General features: G+C 42.1%; 1 protein-coding gene across 4 annotated transcripts in view; it reads right to left on the reverse strand.

Moving 5' to 3' along the window:
- Positions 1-4,932: 4,932 nt before the first annotated feature.
- Positions 4,933-21,996, reverse strand: part of DCAF17 (DDB1 and CUL4 associated factor 17) — a 443,011-nt gene continuing 425,947 nt past the window's right edge. For 2 of the 4 annotated variants that reach the window (XM_085645323.1, XM_085645321.1), the window contains exon 15: positions 6,340-9,353. In XM_085645323.1, coding sequence (XP_085501449.1) covers positions 9,219-9,353 — 135 coding nt within the window. In that variant the 3' untranslated portion in view covers positions 6,340-9,218. Of the gene's footprint in view, positions 6,296-6,339; positions 9,354-21,996 lie in introns of those variants that run through there. The other 2 variants (XR_014978925.1, XM_085645322.1) reach the window with 2 other exon arrangements.

Genomic DNA, 21,996 nt, shown 5'->3' on the forward strand with positions numbered 1-21,996 from the left:
ATACCCTGCCAACTTATGGCGAACAAAGCGGTACAAAAGGGGGTGGTGATGGACGGAGCATCAGAACCAATCAAACACTCACACCCAGTCAACAGATCTGGGTTTGATCCATCACCGTTCTTTAGCCCACTCTGCCACCCCAGTTCAGACATGGCCATATGCAAATCAGTCTGACCCTGTGCCTGATGGGAACAGTCCAGCCCGAACTGCCAAGCCATGCCTTCCCTGGACCGGAAACAAGCTTCCTAGGACCGGTTTCTGGCATTTCAGCCGTCTTCAGCCAGGCTTGCTTGAATCCAGTGGCAAAGTGAGCAAGGGACTCACGTCTGAGCATACCCTGCCAACTTATGGCGAACAAAGCGGTACAAAAGGGGGTGGTGATGGACGGAGCATCAGAACCAATCAAACACTCACACCCAGTCAACAGATCTGGGTTTGATCCATCACCGTTCTTTAGCCCACTCTGCCACCCCAGTTCAGACATGGCCATATGCAAATCAGTCTGACCCTGTGCCTCATGGGAACAGTCCAGCCCGAACTGCCAAGCCATGCCTTCCCTGGACCGGAAACAAGCTTCCTAGGACCGGTTTCTGGCATTTCAGCCATCTTCAGCCAGGCTTGCTTGAATCCAGTGGCAAAGTGAGCAAGGGACTCATGTCTGAGCACACCCTGCCAACTTATGGCGAACAAAGCGGTACAAAAGGGGGTGGTGATGGACGGAGCATCAGAACCAATAAAACACTCGCACCCAGTCAACAGATCTGGGTTTGATCCATCACCGTTCTTTAGCCCACTCCTGCCACCCCAGTTCAGACATGGCCATATGCAAATCAGTCTGACCCTGTGCCTCATGGGAACAGTCCAGCCCGAACTGCCAAGCCATGCCTTCCCTGGACCGGAAACAAGCTTCCTAGGACCGGTTTCTGGCATTTCAGCCAGGCTTGCTTGAATCCAGTGGCAAAGTGAGCAAGGGACTCACGTCTGAGCATACCCTGCCAACTTATGGCGAACAAAGCGGTACAAAAGGGGGTGGTGATGGACGGAGCATCAGAACCAATCAAACACTCACACCCAGTCAACAGATCTGGGTTTGATCCATCACCGTTCTTTAGCCCACTCTGCCACCCCAGTTCAGACATGGCCATATGCAAATCAGTCTGACCCTGTGCCTCATGGGAACAGTCCAGCCCGAACTGCCAAGCCATGCCTTCCCTGGACCGGAAACAAGCTTCCTAGGACCGGTTTCTGGCATTTCAGCCGTCTTCAGCCAGGCTTGCTTGAATCCAGTGGCAAAGTGACTGTTCCCATGAGGCACAGGGTCATACCTAATATTTCATAGTTAAAACTCAACATATGTTAAGCAGGCATATAATACTGTGGTCCAATATGAACCTTGATAAGCCATAGGTGCTAGTCTCTTGTTAAAATTCAACATGTGTTAAGTAGGTATAAAATCCTATGGTCCAAAGTGGACCTTGATAAGCCATAAGTACTAGTCTTATATTAAGAAATTTTTAAAGACAAGGACAGTATGTTAACCAAATCGACTCCCCTAAAAACAGCACTACAATCACTACTAGAGTTATAGTCAATGCAAATCTCATAATACTTCATGCCTAAAGTCCGGAACATAAGGTCGTGACCAAACGTCACATAACGGGCCATTTTAATCGTGTGTCCCGGCAAAATGTAACAGCGTCTGACGTCATGCGTAGGAAACTGTTTGTAATTCAGAAAATACACGCAATGTTAGCGCCATTTTACAATGTCTATGTAGTCAATGTATGTAATACTCATGTGGCGCTATTCTGAGACTTGTGCATATAGTTGGGTGACACCCCTCGAAGGGTATAGTTAATAATCCTATAAAGACATTTTATATATATTGATGGATCGGATATCGATCGCCTTCAATTTGTTTAGGTAAACGTTATAGTCGATCCATATATTGTAAGATAACGTGCCCAAGATAAGGGAGGGAAAAACGCGGCCAAATCGCCCGAAAGATACACAATGATAGTCGCATACTATCGTCTGGATGTACAAATGGTATACAATGTCATACAAATTGTCCATTCTCTATTAGGTACAGACCCGTACGATACAGCGCCATCTTAGAATGTGGGCAGTACAAGGTAATCTCTTACTTACAATGTATATTTTTTCTCAAAATGTTGCCCCGCAGGTATTAATATCAAAAGGAAAATGCCAATAGGTCAAACATACGATATACTACTGTAATTATATGGACCTGAAAATGTTGTTTAAGATACTCACTTAAAAGGCCAAAGGAGACGTGGTCAGGATATACAATATATTCCATTATGAAGCCATACATACCCCAAGTTTTTTAAATGGAGATTTTTCATAATAATGGCTACCAGACTATAAACCATATATTTCTAAATTTCAGAAATTATAGTGCGTGGTGTAAACCGCATACCTTCATATATACCGCACTCAAATCCATAAGCCATGTGAGACATGAAGGTGATCTAAGCACATATTATATATTGCCAAACAGTCGTGAGGAAAACAATTGTCATTCAATCACCAGGAACGAGGCACGTTTAAAAGGAAGTAATGCATCTCAGTATCGGTGTTGTGTCCAGATAGGGTCGACTGTAAGTGACATATCCATTTGGCTTCCGCCCTTCTAAGCATGAGTTCCCTATTGCCACCTCTCATATACTTTGGGATATGCTCAATAGCATGGAACCAAAAGGTATTATCTCCTGCATGTACCACATTATAATGTTCAGTAATTGGGTACCTTGTATCTCTTCCCCGAATGGCCCTCCAATGTTCCTGTATGCGTAATTTGAGGGGTCAAATAGAACTACCTACGTAGATTTTATCACATGGGAAGCCCAAAATGTAAACAGTATATGTGGAATTACAATTGCAAAAGTGATTGATGGAATATGTACGATCAGTATTACAGGAAAATGAGATTGTTTTGTTCCTTCCCATCGGACAAATCACACATGTCCCGCACCTGAAAAAACCTTTAGGTTTAGGAGGTAACCATGTGCCACCACTGGGCATAGATGTTATATAACTAGGGCATAGATGGTTCCGTATAGATAAGCCTTTCCTATATGTTATTGATGGCCGATTGCCCAGATGTTCTTCTAATCCGGGAATAGTGGTCAAAAGATGCCAATTTTTACGAAATACATTGAAGATCTTATCACTATGTAGAGTGTATTGAGTAATGAACCTAACACCAACTGAGTTCTCACATCGTTGTTTGTTATTTCTCGGTACATTCCTCAATGTATTATCTCTAATAGTCAAATTAATCCTTGCTTCTGCTTTGTTTAAGTTTCTGATATCATAGCCTCGCCTTAGGAACCTATGTTTGGTTTCAAGGACATTGGCCTGAAAGACTTCCGTCTCACTGCAGTTCCTTCTCACACGGGTCAATTCACCGAATGGTATATTCTTTATCACAGAGCTGGCATGTGCACTTGATGCGTGCAGCAAAGAGTTGCACGATGTTTCCTTACGGTAAAGCTTGCTTTACACAACCCTATTATGGACATAGAAAGTAATATCCAAAAAATTAATGGTTTCTTTATGGAATGACATTGTGAGTTTTACATTGAACACATTGTCATTCAAATATTGATGGTATTGTTCCAATTGTTCGACCGATCCTGACCATAAACATATTACATCATCGATGTACCTTCCCCAATACACGATGTGCTGTGTCCATGGGGAGGCACACCTGGCCCAGGCATGCTCCCTCTCATACCACCCCATGAAGAGGCAGGCATAAGAGGGAGCAAACCTGGAACCCATTGCGGTCCCGTTGATCTGTTGGAACCAGTGATCATCAAACAGAAAAAAGTTATTTGATAGTATCAGGTCAATCATATGGATGATCATCTCATTACATGCAAACAGTTCTGCCCCTTCCTTGTTTAGGAAGGACTGTACCGCCATTATACCATATTCTCTGTTAATGCAGGTATAAAGGCTTTCCACATCAAATGTTACGAATAACAGGTCATCTGACCATTCAAAGTCCTGTAATTTGACTAAAATGTCCTTGCTATCCCTGACATAAGAGGGCAGGTCTAAAACAAATTTCTGTAACTTTAAATCCACATATTCAGCCAACCTTTCCGTGGGTGAGCCCACCCCAGATATGATGGGCCTCCCAGGTGGAAACCTGCCCCCTTTATGTACTTTGGGCAGGATATAAATGCAAGGATAGGAAGGACAATTAACCCTTAAGTAGCCATACTCATCTTCCGTAATGAGGCATGAATCTTTCCATTCACATAACATTGTATTGATTTTAAGTACAACACTAGGGATTGGATTTTCACCGATCTTTTTATAACTTCTGTTGTCACTAAGTTGTCTATTAATTTCCTTTAGGTAATCACAACGGTTCATAATGACAATATTACCTCCTTTGTCAGCCTCACGTATGACTATCTCAGGATCCCCCTTAAGTCGTAATAATGCCTGGCGCTCAGGGTACATAAGATTCTTTTTAATATGGTTACCATATTTACTGCCAGTTTCTAACTTGTACAAGTCATCTGCTACTTTCTTGTGGAAAACATCAATATTCGGATGATATCCACCCACAGGAATAAATTTGGACCTCGGATGTACGCAACTATTGCTTGGTATAACTTGAGTAATGTCTAAATCACTGAGTAGTCCAGACAATTCCGGACCTTCATCATCAGGGATAGACAAAAGACACTGAATATTGAGCACGTCGGCAATAGTATGTGTACCTTCCTCCCTAATTGTTGATGGTAGTACCTGCTTGGGAGGCTGTTTGGAAAAGAAGTCCTTTAGTTTCAATATCCTTGTGAATTTAAAGAGATCAACATGTATATTTGCAAAATCCCCAGCTTGAGTAGGGCAAAAATTTAAACCTTTACACAATAATTTAATTTCTTCCCTATCTAGTATTTTATTTGAAAGATTAACAATTTTCAAATCAGAACTATTCTCATTAGAGATACAATTGTCGATGATGTCACTTGGATTCACATTAATATTATCCAACACCTGAGTATTAGTATTTTCAGGGGCCTGGGCATTCAGGATCTCTTGGACCTGGTTACAACTTCCGATTTTTCCACTGGCACTCTGTTTGTCCCTTTTCCTCTTATGGCCTCCCCGTCTCGTTTTTGTTGTTCTTTTTTCTGTTGTAAGCGGCCTGATATCCTTAGCTTCGCTAGTTCCTTTTGAAAGGATGAGGCCCCCTCTCCTAAAGGGATTTCCTGATTTAAATTCGAGGATGTAGTACTGCTTGTAGAGGAAACTGAGAGGTTACTCACGGAATGACCATCATCCACATCCTCCCTTTCCTCCCTATTCCCTTTCTTATCCTCAGGCCCAGATAAATTATCAATTTTTTTTGGCAAAGGTATAAATTCGCCCATCTCTATAATCACGGTCATCCCTTTTAATTTTGCTTAGTTTTTTGTCCTTGATATAGGCTTGATGATCATCCATTACCTTTTTCAAAATAGGATAATTTTTTTCAATAAGCTCCTTCTCATCAAGTTCATTAATTTCCTTTTCTACTTTCTCAATTTCCTCCTGTAATTTCTCCCCCTTCTCCATCGAGTGTCTCACTAGAATCTCCATCATTATACGTGAGGCTCCTTCTAAGTTTCCTTCCCATTCTTTAAGTAAACTTTCACTGAGGTCTTTGAAAGTGGGAAAGATAAGGATTCTCAGTCCTCTAGGGACCTTACCATTTTCCATGTATTGCTTGAGAGTAACCCCATCCCACCATTTACATAGTTCCTGTTTCCTAAGTCTCTCTAATCTTACAAACAAGGTTTTCAGACTAATTTTACCAGATCCTTGGACATTAATGGTTGATTTCACACCACTTGTTCCAAACAAATTAAGTGCCATCTCTTCACGGCCATCATTATATTTCGGCATTCTCTCGTTAATAACAATATTAAATGGTTAACAGAGTGCTTCAACAGTCCATTAAAATTCTTGAAAAAACAAAGGATCCCACAGCCGACTTATGTCGTGCACATCTGTATCAATGTCCCAACAATATCAATGTTCGTGTGCCAGACGTCTCCAAGACCTGCTGCGGAGAGATCCCACTTGGAAACCCAAAGAACAACTTTTGAAGAAAAAATGGAGGCAGCACCAGGAAAGAAGTCACGAGCCAACAGGCGTAAGCTTATTCGTAAACAGTCCTTTTAATTTCTTTCTTTTCAAAATACGGAAACACACAGAACAACAGCCAACGCATTTCGTTCCCCTTAGTGGAACTTCATCAGGGCTGCAAGAAACAAATACAATATATAAATATTTACATAGATATCACATAAAAATCAACAAATACAAACATTTAAATAACATAACATAGATGACACTAACCTAACAAATCATATATACTTAGTTGCTGTAAAGAAATAGTACTGAAAACCATATATGTCATACTCATTAAAGCATATAGACACACCAGTACAATGTTATAAAGAAGAGATAAAACAAGAGAAAAAACAAAACAGAGGGAAAAAAGGGGGAAAAAAGGAGGGACAAAAAGGAGAGAGAGGGGGGGGGAAGTAAAACACCCCACAATCACATAATACATGTATACATACAAAAGACTTAAGATAACACATGCTGTACGCCCATTCACCCAAGTGCCCATAGATAATGCACTTAGATGAAATAAATCGATAAAAAGTGACTTATATGAACTCTCACCATAATATGGTATCGATTGGACTTTTAACTGATAATAACCAGCGTGAGGGTCATCCGATAGTAACCAACGAGTCGACGAGTGTAATTCAATGTATCTAAAGATAAGTCATAGACATTTATTACAATCTCACTTCGTTTCCAATTATATACACATTCCAAAACACATCTAGATAGATGTATTGTAGACACAGAATGGCCCAGACACATGTGTTTAGGAACCTAATTATAAAGTAATCTAATGGCATATGTTATCTCCTTTTAACAGATCACAAAATGACACCTAGATAATAATAAAAATCATTTCTACAAAATATGGGACCAAAGGTTTCTAACAAGCTACAATCCCCATTTATTATATGGCAAGTTATATCACGACAAAGACTTGTTTATACCTAGTATCATCCTACACTGAGGTGAGGCTCTAAATGCAATTCAACGTAAATATCACAAAGTTCCTTGTATATAATTCGAAAACTGTTCATACCTAATATTTCATAGTTAAAACTCAACATGTGTTAAGCAGGCATATAATACTGTGGTCCAATATGAACCTTGATAAGCCATAGGTGCTAGTCTCTTGTTAAAATTCAACATGTGTTAAGTAGGTATAAAATCCTATGGTCCAAAGTGGACCTTGATAAGCCATAAGTACTAGTCTTATATTAAGAAATTTTTACAGACGAGGACAGTATGTTAACCAAATCAACTCCCCTAAAAACAGCACTACAATCACTAGTAGCGTTATAGTCAATGCAAATCTCATAAAACTTCGTGCCTACAGTGCAGAAAATAAGGTTGTGACCAAACGTCACATAACGGGCCATTTTAATCGTGTGTCCCTTAAAATAGCATTACGATCTCCCTATATATTATAGCATCCCACATATCGGGATTTTTTTCCCTCTGTTTTGTTTTTTCTCTTGTTTTATCTCTTCTTTATAACATTGTACTGGTGTGTCTATATGCTTTAATGAGTATGACATATATGGTTTTCAGTACTATTTCTCTACAGCAACTAAGTATATATGATTTGTTAGGTTAGTGTCATCTATGTGATGTTATTTATATGTTTGTATTTCTTGATTTTTATGTGATATCTATGTAAATATTTATATGTTGTATTTGTTTCTTGCAGCCCTGATGAAGTTCCACTAAGGGGAACGAAACGCGTTGGCTGTTGTTCTGTGTGTTTCCGTATTTTGAAAAGGAAGAAATTAAAAGGACTGTTTACGAATAAGCTTACGCCTGTTGGCTCGTGACTTCTTTCCTGGTGCTGCCTCCATTTTTTCTTCAAAAGTATCTGGAAGTCATTGACGTACAGGGACACCTGGTCTTCCAGGCCTGGTGTCCATCCGAATCTGCACTGTCCTTACCTTGTTTCAGCTAGGCCACTAGGGGTTCTATGGCTAACACAAATAATATAGGTGAGAAGGAGCAGACCCGGTGCTTGCTTCATCTGATATCAAAGGGGTCGGACAATATTCTGTTTAACTATACTCATGCGGTGGGCTGTCTCTAGTGTAATAGCTGGCTAAAAACCGTGGCCCAATATTCATGCAAGAGTCCAAGGAACAGATGTTAACAGCCATATTATTGAAAGCTTTTATGAAATCGATAGACAGCATCACCCGTGGACCTCTATTGTCAGGAAGCTGAACAGCCATCTTATATTCTGTCTTCTGGATCTCTGCAGCATAAAGTCCCTTTGGTCCGGATAGATAAGTGTATGGATTATGTTTAAAAGTCGACTCACCAAAGATTTACCCAGGATTTTTACTTTTCTGTGGCCATGAAATATATTGGTCTGTAGCAACTGTGATTCAGTGTTCTTTAGAAATGCAAAATAGTCTCTCATGCACTGCAAAACAAGCACTCCACTGGAGGTGGGATGATACACCAACCAACCAACAGCAGGTGAAAGAAAAATACTCCTTTGGATGGAGCTGAAGCCACTCATGTATATTTGAAAGAACTAGTAACAACAGGTCCCCAGACAGCTTCTCTGACAAACCGGACCTAAAAGGGCTTGGAAATCCACAAAGGATTATTGCTGGGGTATTTTAAGTGTGTGTGGTTAAGAAAGACAGACAATGAAGAGAGGTCCCGATAGCGCTCATCTACTTTCACATTCCATTTCTGTGCAGACAGATTCAATGCTCCTCCCCTTTTTGCCTCGCCGCAGTCAGACTTTATGCACCAATGAAATGCTGCTTCTCCTACTCTCTTTTATCAATAACATGTTAACAGATAAGACAATTCCTGCTCTGAGTTGATCCCTACACAAAAACCTCCAATACAAAAACACTTTCAGACTTGATCTTTTATGGTTCACAATATCCAGACAATTCTTGACAGTCACATGAGAAATAAACAAAATCCACCTTTACAAAGACGGCATGCAACACAGTAGTTTTAGACACGTGTATTTATAAAACTATGCACAGTATAAAAATGAATCTGACTAAAAGACAAGTAAACTGGCGACGTCGCGATTATTCGCCTCCCAGGTTGCTGTTGTCGGCCGGATTGGAGACCATTTTGTAAACGTAGCAGCAGAAGACTCTGTTGGACTTCTGTTCTATGTGTATCACTGTGTCTCTGTCGAAGTAAACGTCATGGCTGTAAGTCTAAAATCAGAAAGCAAAAGCAATTTACAATATAAACCTGTAATCACACCGGCCTATAATTTATGTACGATAATGTTACTTTCATTTCCTGATTGAAACTCTCTTTTACCAAACAACCTATAATCCTATCACTCGTTATGTTTTTTCCTGTGGAAACACAGTTAGAACATTGTATGAATCCTACATTCATTGATTTTCAGCCATGAAAGAGTAAGTCAAGCCCAGATGAAAATGGTCAGAGAGCTATACCCAGTATCTATGTTCTTCTGTTGGTCTGTTACTCTTTGTTTGAAGGGGGGAAACTTCATTAGATGTTTGGTGACCACTACAGTGCTTATGCGTCTGTCCACAGTATGTATAGGTGCCAATATTCAGTAACATCTCAAGAGCCATGCCAATTCCGAATACCTGCAGCCAATGTGGCAATGGATCCAGTGGTTAATTTTGTACAGGAATAAGAGCCAGAGCCCAAAGGTCTGCTCAGAAGCCCGCGGCCGGCGCTATAAAATGCCTAATACTAAGGCTGCGTGATCTTGATCATGTCCTTTAAAACCACCACTACACACACCCTGCCACGTTATCTCACTCCTGCAGGTTCCTGCTTTCTCTTTTCGGCCTTCTTACCCCTGTGTTTGTCTTCCCTCTCTGGCTCTCAGTCACTGTCTGATGAGAAAAATAAGTGCTGCTCCTCAAAAATGAGTACCGGTGTGCCTCACCGGCAATCACTGGCTCAAATTAAGCATTGATGGATCCAATGGCACTTAAAAAGTGCTGAGAGACGGAAGCTTGGTATAAGAATTATAGGATTCAGACAGCAATGTTCTATCCACCAAATTTAAAGTCCTAGTAATGAAGGAATACTGATTTTTTCTTCCTCTTATTAACCAATTTGATAAGATTTGGCCAACCTTCCAATGAATGACTCAATAGTGCTCTGGACATTAGCAAATCTAATCCAATTATCTAAACACAATGGTTTATATATGTAGTATTGCACTGAACTTGACCATATACCACACTGACCCTGAAGGGAACCCACCCACTGACCTCCGATCAGCCTTATTACCACACCGTTGCCTTCTTGCGTATATCAACTCTATCATTGCTTAGCCCCCCTTCCCGTAGCCCTTCCTCTGATATTCCCGTTCTCCTCCGCACTCCTCTGTTCTGGGTCCTACCTCTCTAATGTAAACCCCTATCCAGTAATACACCACTTTGCTTTGACACTAAGGTCACACTACATAAATCCCATCCATAAATACATATAGCAGTCATTATTTGAGAGAAGAGTTGTACATTAAAATGGCATCCCTTTCCAACTGACCATGCCCACTGGGCAGGAAAAACACTAGAACTGTTCATCATCATTCTGCCAGTCCTGACAAATGCTTCCTGGAGAAATATGTCACTTCTTTCTTAAAGAGGCCCATCCTAAACCCAGCATTAGGAGAACGTCTGCAAAGCTAATGTGTCTAGCTAATACCAACCATTCACAAGAAAAGGCCATCGATAGTAGGTTGTGGGTCACTGGGTAGGAAAAACCTTTGAACAACTGTAATCAGGATTCAGTTCAGGCAACTAAACAGAACAGTCTCAATGCTATTACTAGCACTGTTGGCGGGTCTACCCTGCACCCCTGGAATTCCATGGACTTTGCACAAGGCACTGTCCACGAGGAAAGTAATAGTTTGCAGTCAGTTTGATTTCTTACTTAAACTCTGCTCCTAAACCCCAAAATCAAAGGGCTTCCTGTGTACGGTGCTAGGGTCCGGAGGCAGCAAAAACAAAGCTCTTTAAAAGAATTTTAGTTCCAAAAATGTTAGTTTCATGATTGCTGACAAAGAGGCGGGCCACTGCTGCGGATCACCAGTTGCTGCATGGCTATCACATAAGAACTTTAAACGTATTTTTAGAATATAAGTTCAACTGAACAAACAAGGAAAGTATATACTCCTGCTTTAACTTAACGGACCTCACTTGGTTTTCACAGAGTTCTCTAAGTTTCCCTCTCCCTCATTCTCCATTAGGTACAGACAACTGATTAAATTAACTACATTTTGAATAACTGCAACAGGAGACCGAGTACATGTATGTGCGTCACGAAGAGCCGAGTATAAGTACTAGGGGTTTGGGTATACATAATGTCGTTAAGGCAGCAACAGGCTGTGTATCCTACAGGTAATATAGACAAAAATATATAACAGTAACATATACAAACCTATTGGGCTCCAGCCCGGACATGAGTACTTTTTCCTTTTTTTGGACATGGTGGAGGTGCACACCTTGTTTTCACTAAGGGATTAGAAAAGTGTCAAAATGATGGTGGCTGCCTCTTTAATCACAGACTTCATCGCTGATGAATGTGTAAAAAATCATGAAGCTTGATACTCTAAGGGTCTTGACCTGTTTTATTTCACTTAATTTGCGTTAAGTAGAACTCCAGGAGACAATACCATAGACAAGTACCAGAAATGCCAACGATGAAACAATTGAATCAATTGTTTCCTGCAAGCCTGTGATTGTTTAAGGCAACACAAATAGCTTACCAAGAAAGAAACAAGTATGATGCGGGAGAGTTTATAATTTTACCAAATTAGGACAGAGAATCATTAACCAGTTTTATTGCTGTAGATTGTTATTGGCAGTAGGATTGCTTACAATTATGTCTTTGCAGACTCATCTGTCACATCCATGATTCATTCCAGGAACAGTAATATTAAGGCATTGATTGTTCTAATACGCATTTAAGGGAATGGTGAAGGTCTCCTTGCTCCTGTTTCGACTGATGCGCAAAAGGCTCTTGACCAGGTGAACTAGAATGATTTGGAATTTATCCTGGAAAGACTACTCTTTCGGAGGACTTCTGTATATGAGTTTTGCAGGTTGTGTTGCAAGTCTTGTGTCAAGGTAAAGACCAATGGGATTGTCTCAGACGGATATGCTCTGCATAAAGGTATGAGGTAGGGTTGTCAACTTTATTATTTGATTAAGCAAAGATACCATAGATGGTGGGGTAAATCTCTGATTAAGATTATTTTGGGTATTAAATGTGTATTAGTGGAAGGGAATCACCTCTCCAGGCTCTTCAATACCTTTTTCATAGTTTTGCTAATATTGTCTGATGCTTGATTAACAGACTCATTTGCTACATGCGGACTACGCTGGGACATAAGTGAAATCAGATATGTATTGCACATCCAAAACTCATAAAGCACCAAGATGCTTGAGGTACGTAATGAGCTGATGCATGTTTTAAGGATCTAAAAATTCAAATTGCTGGTGATGTTAGACGGCTGAGGTCGGTAAACCTGTCTAACTGAAGAGGTTCATGATGATTGCAAGTGTTGAGGGGGTTCTATTTATGAACATGGGAAACATGTTATTTAAGGTTTTTTATACGTTGAAGTTTCCCCCGCTTCCTCTGATGGAGTCTGACCTCAAGAAAAGTATAAAGAGTGTTGAAGAATTTTTTAAGGGAACGAAGAGAATAGCATGAAAGATACTTAAGTTGGAAGTGCGGCAAGCTGGGATTGTTTTTATTTTATATGGGAACTTGCACAGGGAGTTTACACTTCGGCATTCACATTACTGGTTGAGAGATGAGCTCATTGACATTCCAGAATGAAGTTCATTTAAGAAGATGCGGTCGTGTAATTCTTTGGGGTATTTGTTACCCATGCAGCAAATCCCGGAGAGAGCAAAATCACCTCTGAATGTGGGGGATATCGTTTAAACAGGGATGTAGCTTCATCAGCTAAACCAGCTAATAAGATTGACAACTGTAAGTTGCTTTGGCAGTGTAGAGAGGAATCAGGAGTATAAGAGAAGTGTAGGTGTATAGCACTTGGAGAATACCATTGACAAGGTTGGGTGGGGGAGGTATGACTAGTTATATTGTTATTTGAAACCATAGTTCTTATAATTTTACAAATGTTTTAAAGAATGGCTTGACTTATACAAAGGGGTGCACCATACGTTTTTATCAGATTTCAAGAAATGTATTTTATAACTGCAGGCACATACCTGCAAAGAGCATTCTACCAATTATTTCCTCACTGGTGAATCCTCGCTAGCTGGGATTTATGCCCCAGAGATCTAGATCTACATGCCTAAATCTGCAAGACTTTACTGAGAGGTGCGTAACTAAATGGAGAGCTTATTCCTCTCTGGAGTTTTGCAGAATATGGGCTTTGCTCCAGCATATGTCTAATGAATCACGCTCCAATATAGAGTGCTCACTGTGGCCGTCAGGCTGGCTGGCATTTTGTCAAGAAAATTCTCTTTGGACAGGGGCATGAGGTAAGGCTGCCATTTCACCCAATCCTATTCAAGTTGGCCCAGATTCCCCTGATCTCCTGGATTGGGAGTGGCACATTGGCCTGTCGGTTTTAGGGTGTTATGGCACTGAATACAGGATACTCTTGTAGGCCGACGAGATTCGCTCGATTAACACACGACTATAAGATTGCTGCCAATATTTAGCAGATTCATATTACATCACAGCTTCAGTATCAATTGGACCAAGTCTGCCCTGTTTCTGGAATAGCACTGGTGTATGGGCCACAGACCATGGGTTCTGTTCCTATTAGAATCAGGAGTTATGTTGGGAAGCAACAAACTGAAATCATTTACCCAAATGCAAAGGAAACTTGGTCTAATACGGAGGCAATATTTCCAGTATCTGCAAGTTATTGTGCTAATAATTACTGCATAGTAGTCTTGAACAACATACAGGACCATACTCAGATTAAAACTCGGGTGCTGAGGGGGAGTTGACAACAGGGACTATTTACAACAATTACAAGACTATACTTTACAATATGGCAGCCACCTTGCTGGGGCCATTAGACAGATAGGCTGCGAACCTTGGGCCAATTGCTCACAAGAACTGGGCTGATTCACCCTCCCACCCAAGGGAGGTGGCTATTTAATCTAATTTTAGACGCTTCCACCATAGGATTTTACAAAATATACCAACATAGATCAAAACTATTCACAATGGAGATAATTGGTAGCCCTACCACTGTGTGCTGCAATAGAAATCAGTGTACCTTCATTTATACGATATAGAACTGTAACAGACATCGGCCATTCTAAATGGGGGTGCAACATAAATGGGAAACGGTTACATATTCTTATAACGGATACAATGCTACTTTGATTCCTCAAATGGTGCTTTGGGGACTAAAGAGGGAAATGATCATCGCAAAAATAATGCTCTGCTCGCTGGGCCTGATGCTGGCCCATGTAGACATTACTAGTACATGGGTGGATCCCGAGTATGGATATGTGGAGGAGTGTGAATTGGTATATGGCCACAGACGAATCCATATAAAAAAATGTCAGAGACACTCTACATAAAAGGAGATATCTCCAACCGAGATATCCCTGATTATATTGAAATACAATGGTGGAAAACCAGTGGAGAGGTCAGAAAGTTGGGTGGGGGGGGGGTGGGCTTGTCTCCTGAATGGTGAATGGGTGGTTACCTCTGTCCTGTGTGCCTGACTGCTTGTGAAATCGGCACCCGGATATTTTATTTGGCCGTGATACCATGCCAATTGAGTTTGTGTGCAGAGGCCTACACATGTCCCTGGAAATGCTAGGTCCAGGAACCTATTCTGTTAACCGGAGGGGCTCACAAAGCATACCTCATGGCAGGCAAAGGACGTGTGTGCTTGCCCACGGTGAATAACCTGTGAATCATTAGTGTGACCAGTCCTTTTCTTGTGTCAGGGACAGGGTAACCTACTGACCTTTTTCATGTAGAGGTCAGCTGTTATTTGAACTCCAGGTCCCTGCGCTGACATTCTGTGGTCATGCCAAAGGCGTGTATGTGCAGTGAGTATGAAGCACATGTACAGTCATAGTGTGTGTTGAGAGTTTGATTACTGGGACCAGTGGGATCCATTTTGAATGGCCCCTGCATTAGGATGGGAGACCATGAAGGACGAATATAGTTCCCCGGACAGTGAAAGTGCACTGACTGCTGGATGGAAGATAGAAACACTTAAGTGAAGGAGGATGGAGATAGGGCTCTGCTCAGGAATTAAATTAGGACATTTTTAGAAAAGGACTCATGATTAGTTCCTGAGGAACTGCCATTTGGTAGTGCTTGCAGTTTCTGTTGTTCAAGATAAGGCCGTTTCTATGCAGGGACTGACCCTTTGTCGGTCCTTGATTACTGACTCGGGAAAGCTGAAATCAGCAACGTGCAGAGATCCCACACTTCAGTGTGCCGGTGTTGTTTATACTTCTGCTTGGAGCCTGCTTTCTGCTGTGAGAGTCAACACCTTTAAGGCTGTGTCTGAGGTGCTGCCGGAAGATAACATTTAAAAGAGAACCAACACAAACTGGTTCTGAAACCCTAGGCTTAGAGTCCACATTCTGGTCTGGAAAATGTGCATAAAATTGGAACCCAAGCCACCCTACTCTGTTCCACTTCCAGGTTTTTGTGACCAAGGAAGAATGTGCTCCGAAGAGTACTCGGAGGACTTATATGTGACCAGGGCTCATATCTGCATGACAGTCTATCTCCCAGAGATGAGGGGACATCACCTGAAGTATGCACTTTCTGTCAGAAGAACTGAGGGTCTGCTGAGAACCTAGAAGCCTTCTTGCCTGCTGAGAGAGGGAAGAGAAGTGCCTTCAGAGGAAAGAGTGTCTGAGAAGAGAAGCCCACCATATTCCAGGTGTGGGCAGTAGCCAGAGAGAGAGCCTCTACAAGTGTGCCGAACTAGTAGAGACCCAATTGTGGAAGGGGGTCTCACAGTGTCCCTGAATAGTACTAGTAAACTGCACCAAAACCTCTGCAAATATCAAGCATTGTGTGTGATCAGCAGACTGCTGTACTGTTGCAGCTGACTTCGGAACCCTCTGTCTAAGCCAAGATGGGAGACTTGACAGGTACAAAGGCCGCATCTATTGAAGAAATCTACAAGATCACCTGGCATACCATCATCTCATCTGCAGCTGGCCAAGAGAAACGGCAACGGCCAAAGGCCATGGTGCTGAGATCTTCAAATCAAGTTCCAAGTGTGGACAGCTGCAGCACTGACAGCTCAAGAGCCGCTGTAGGAGCAGGACTGATGCACACGTCCATATCGCACCATTCCAGACTGCAATAAGAGCCTGCAGGTCAGCATGGGGCTTGAGAACTGTGACAGAATTAGAGACCGGGGTATGCAGAATGAATAAAACAAATTAACACAAACTGTTGGGTGCACCTTGCCCTGGAGTCTTGTGCCGAATTATTGAATAGTTGTTGCTAGACAACTCTGTCAAGCTGTTTTAAAAATCTGTTTGAATAGACAATTTAATTCTAAAAAATGTGACACTTGATGCCAAATTTCTGAATCCCAAATCTGCAGAGTGCTGAAAAACCGAATATCCGTAAGTTTATCATATTAGACGACCAACACAGCTTGCAGCTTTTCCTTTTATCGCTACTCCAGCAGGAAAGTTGCTGAATGTGCCATGTATTGACAAGGAGTGCTAGTTCTTAACAACAGGACCACATGTTAGATGATCGCATCATTAGGGAAGTCTATGATGCCACATTTCTTCACAATTCATCCCACCTCATGTGGTAATGTTCTTTAGAGACAAAAGATACTGCTGCAGGGTGAAGAAATCTACTGTACTTGGTAGTAATAACAAAGCGATGTGGACTATATTCTTCAATGAGAGGCACAGGATCTAGAGGTCTATGGTTCATATCTTGCGGGCTGGCAGGTGAAAAAGGAACTGTGACCCTGTTCAAGTATGGACTTTAGAACAAGTCTTGAAAGAGATGACTAGCAAGACTGGTTACATTTTGCTGATAGCCTCCTTGGTTAACTTATTCCTTTAGTCGTATTCTAGATTACTTTCTTTGCAAAAAAGAAATACTAAAATGTGTTTTATGTGTTTACATGCTCATGCACATTGCCTCATGTTTTTAGACGGAACATCTAAAACAAGCATTGGCATAGCCAATAGGTCTCGCTTTTGGGACCTTCTAAGTATTTAGTTATGCAGCACAATATTCTTGGTGCAACAACAACTGTTGCATGGCTAAACACTTAAAAGGTCCCAAAGGCGAGACCTATTGGCTATGCCAATGCTTGTTGCACTAAGTCACTTGGGGTGACAAACTGCGTCTCGCTGGAAAGCCGCCGATACCTGCTGGATAGGGCCCAGTGCTTCAAATGGGCAGGTACAAAGTTCCGGCACTCCGGTATTTCCATTTAAAGCAATATTTTAAAGAAATGTTTCAAGAACATATTTAAAACTAGAAGAGTAGACAAGATCAGAGGCCCAGAGAGTATTCTCAAAGTGAGGACCTGAAGGTGCTGCCAGGTAAAGGCAAGATGCAGATATTTGAAGGCTAGAACTGAAAGTGGCGTTTAGAGTCAGAAATAGAATACAGTAAGTGGTAAGAGGCAAGAAAGAGCAGTGCAAACGGGGCTATATTAATGACGAGCTGTGAGGTGCCTTTAATGTCAGCCAATAACACAATCATAAGGGAACTGAACATACTGTAGAATGTGAATGCATAATGATCCCGGCATCGCAGCGACAAACAAGGTGTTACAGTAACCAAGCCAGGAAATGATAATAAGGTCAGGAAGACAGTACATGACAAAAATATAATCCCTTGAAAACGTGAAGTCTGGGTGAAACAAGTGACAGGTCTGTGGCAGACCGCGATCTGCATGGTTCTGGCTTACAAAAGGAACAGTTTCAGAGTGGCCAATTATGTGTAAATAAATAGACACGGAACTGTAGTGTCGCACAAGGTACATATAAAAACAGGCTCCATATTGTAATGGGTTAATAACAGTTGGAGATGAAAGCAGCAAGTTAAACATGCACTCAATAGTAACAAGCAAAAGGAAAGTGATCGCGATCGCGAAAAACATAAAAGCAGGGGTGCGCGCCGGCAAACACACGAGTGGGACGGCAAAAGTGAAAGCAGGGGTACGCGCGCGACGGCAGAAAAAGTGAAAGGTACAGATGGCGCCTCAGGCGCTGAAGGCTGACGGCTGCGCGCATGCACGCTCGCGTGAACGCAAGCGCTAGGCCAGCCGCAGCACTGTGAAAACTCACCTACTAAATGTCTCTCCGAGCAGCCATGCGCGCTGACTCAGCGAGACCTAAAAAGAGAAAGCTGATTTCCGTGTGAGATGGCGGTTGTGTAGGATGGTCCTGGAGCTGCTCCACTCCCACAGATCTAGTGGGAGGTCCTGGGGATCGGAATATGATCTACTCCCACAGACTTAGTCTTCCAAAGGTGTGGGGAGCATTCGAGACAGAGCTGGTGCAGCGCCCGACCTGGAATGAGTACAGCGGGATGCTGCAAAGTCAAAATGTGAATCCTACACTGCAGCATGTGGCGGGGTACCCGATCCAGTCTGACAGCAGAGCAAAACAGGGCGTGCTTCCTCCAGAAAAAGAGGCTGGTAAAGTAGAAGGCGGGCTTATCGCCCAAGGAGAAGGAATTGAGGGGCCCAGGCCAGAGACGGGGCCCACTTGGACTATAAAGAAAATAGCACCAGAACAGAAAAGGGCACAGGGACGACTGTAGATGCCGCAACACTAAGCAGTACAGGTAGCGAGAGACCCAGAGACACCATTGAAGTTAACTGCAGCATACACCTGGCAAAATATGTGGGAAAGTTTTCAGGCTGCCAGCCATGTTAATTCACAGGGAAACTTAACATGATCAGTTGAAGCTGCTACCGTGATACATGTGGGGCATGTGCAACTCCACTGCCATCAACTAACAGGAGATGTGCTATAAACAAAGTGGGGTGGTATAAAGTTTAGCGGAAGCATATATCAAAAGCCCATTGGCGCATGAGGGCATGTGGAATATTAGCACTGCTACCTAAACATTCAATGAATGCACTGGCTGTCGAGTACCCAAAGGAGCCCCTACAACAAGAGATAAAAAAAGTCTATGCACATGCCGAGCTCACATAGACACAAGCGACTCCACTCACAGATGTCTTTTAAAACCCGCAACTTAACTTAGAGACAGCCGGAAAGACATAAACCAGGCAAACATGGCACCCAAAACGACCCAGCTGATAAAAGATGATTTGAAGGAATTGTGGAGGATATAAGAATGGATACATAGAAAACCTTCTAAGAATGCCCATCAAAACTGATGTCAGAAGTTGGCAAATATGTGACGGAAATCAAACTGGAGCTACAAACTATGGGGCAACGGATGGATCAAGCTGAATCCTACAAGCAAAATGCAGTGGACTCTGAGAAGACACAGACTTAGTGGTATTAGCAAAATGAGAGGTCTTAGAAAACAGGTCCTGCATGGACAACATCTGTGTAAGAATTCTGAAGAAGGGGGGCAAAGGAGACAATATTGCAGCCCAAATAGCAGATATGTTTCACCATGTCACCATATCCTCAAGGAAAGCGATAATTACCAAATCGGAATCGAACGGGAACACAAGCTGGGTCATTAACAATCTGATGTTAAACACGGACCCTGAGACTTAGTAGTCAAGCTATCCAAATACCAGTTGAACGAGAAAATAATGGTGCCAGTATTCCAAATATCAAAGCTGGGCCATGGTAATGGGGAAGTGGGTTGGTATCGGGACCTGCGGCAACCACATTGCAAGAAGACAAGACTATAAGGAGATCACGACTGAGCTGCATAAATGTCTACTGGGATACCATTGGGTCTTTCCAGAAGGTTGCAATTCCCATGGAAGGGCTCGGGCAAAATAATAAGGAAGAAGCAGGAAGGATGAGCACTTATAAGCATTGAGAAGCAAGGAGAACATCGAAAAAGAGAACATGGGGGAAGATGCAACTACCAAGCAACGAAGTGGGCCAGTGAGAGGGACTACGCACCACACTAAAAGCAAAAAATTATCAAGGGGCGGACATTTCCATTATTCAGGAGTGAAACGTGCTGGCACAATAAAAGGGTGGGCAGGATAATCAGGCACCCCATAGACTGTGGAGGGATATTGTCAGTTTATGGTGGGAGAAGGAATATGTAGTGAAGCAAACTATGGTGGAAAGTGCAGGCATTTGCTTGATACAAACTTAGAAGTAAAGGTAGATATGTCACTTTGGAGAATGAACTATACAATAGATCAGATGCTGGGAGGGGAAAGTAGGAAGGGCAGGGAGGTCATATGACATTCAACTTAACACCTAGTAGGCTTGCAGGAAAATCTCATACAATCCGACTGGGGTTTTTCCTTGGTGATTCAAGGGAATAATTTGGGGGTACCTTCATATGAGAAGTTTGAACTGTACTGTTCTTTTTGTTGTCAAGGGTGGAGGTTTGGGTTATATATTCAGGTCAGGAAGTTTTTTTCATCTCACGGGGCACCTGTCATCTCACAGTAACTTCAATTGAAAGGGGATAAACCACCTCAATATATTTTCACACCGCAATATATTGAAACTAATAACACTAAATGTGTGGGGTCTTAAGTCCCCCGCAAAGAGATGCCTGGTCTGACGATACCTATGAAAACAAAAGGCTGATATAATATTCCTTCAGGAGTATCACTTACTGCTAAAGATCACTTTAGAATTAAGTACAAGCACTATCACACACAGATATGAGTCTTGTGGAAAACAAAAACGGAACGTATTAGAATACTAGTCAAGAAGAATCTTCTCATAAAGACGGTGTAGTTAGGGACCCAGCAGGTTGTTACTTTAAAATTCAGGCCAATATATAAAACACGGTTGACATGCTATAAGCACATCTATTCCCTTAATACACACCAGGAACACTTCTGGTCAAAGGTTATAGACCAGCTGATGTGTAACACATGTGAAGGGATGCTAATTGGAGGAGCTATGAACATGATATGGGACTCCGATACAGACGGGACACACAATCCACTCTCTCAGGTAGTGCCCTTTCGAAACAACTGTAAGAGAAATTTACTGAGCAGAACACATGGAGATATTTTCACCTACGGGAGTAGGATTATTCCTTTTTCTCACATGCCCACAAGTCACACTCCAGAATAGATATGTTTGTATCCAAGGAGATCCTGGGGACATGATGGAGGTAGCCAAGTCTGGTGGCACGAACTCTGATAATAAAAAGGTCTCCTTTATATTGGCAGGTGATCCTTGTAGGGGCAGGAACCAGTCATGGAAATATCAGCCATCTATCACGTGGTGATAAGGGGAAGAGGAAACTTTTCTTGGAATTCTTCTGCTCACTGTATTCTTTGGGCAATGAACACCTAAGCGAAATCCAGACCTTTCTAGATAGAGTTAAGCTGCCAACTATCCCTTGGAGTAGAAAACAGAATTGGATCAACACATAACACCACAGAAAACTCTCCAAGCCATTAAGCCTAAGCAGCCGAATAAAGCCTGGGTCTAGACACACTTGCAATGACCCGGGACTATGCGCCTCTTTAGGTGACAGTGCTTGTCAAACCTGGTAACCCACCATTTTTCTCAAAAAAGACATTAAGATTTTCACTAAAATCTTACCAGTAAGATTGAACAAGGCCCTCCAACTATGGTGGGTTTGGTCGGAGAAAGACGGGGGTAGACAATGATAAGAAAGTGGCATACACTGTGAAAAAGTGTAGGAGGAGAGGGATTCCAGCTCTCCTGCATCGCTTGGGGCGGCAAATGCATTTAA

The sequence above is a fragment of the Triturus cristatus genome, chromosome 3_1, assembly GCF_964204655.1.
Source record: "Triturus cristatus chromosome 3_1, aTriCri1.1, whole genome shotgun sequence".
Taxonomy (NCBI): domain Eukaryota; kingdom Metazoa; phylum Chordata; class Amphibia; order Caudata; family Salamandridae; genus Triturus; species Triturus cristatus.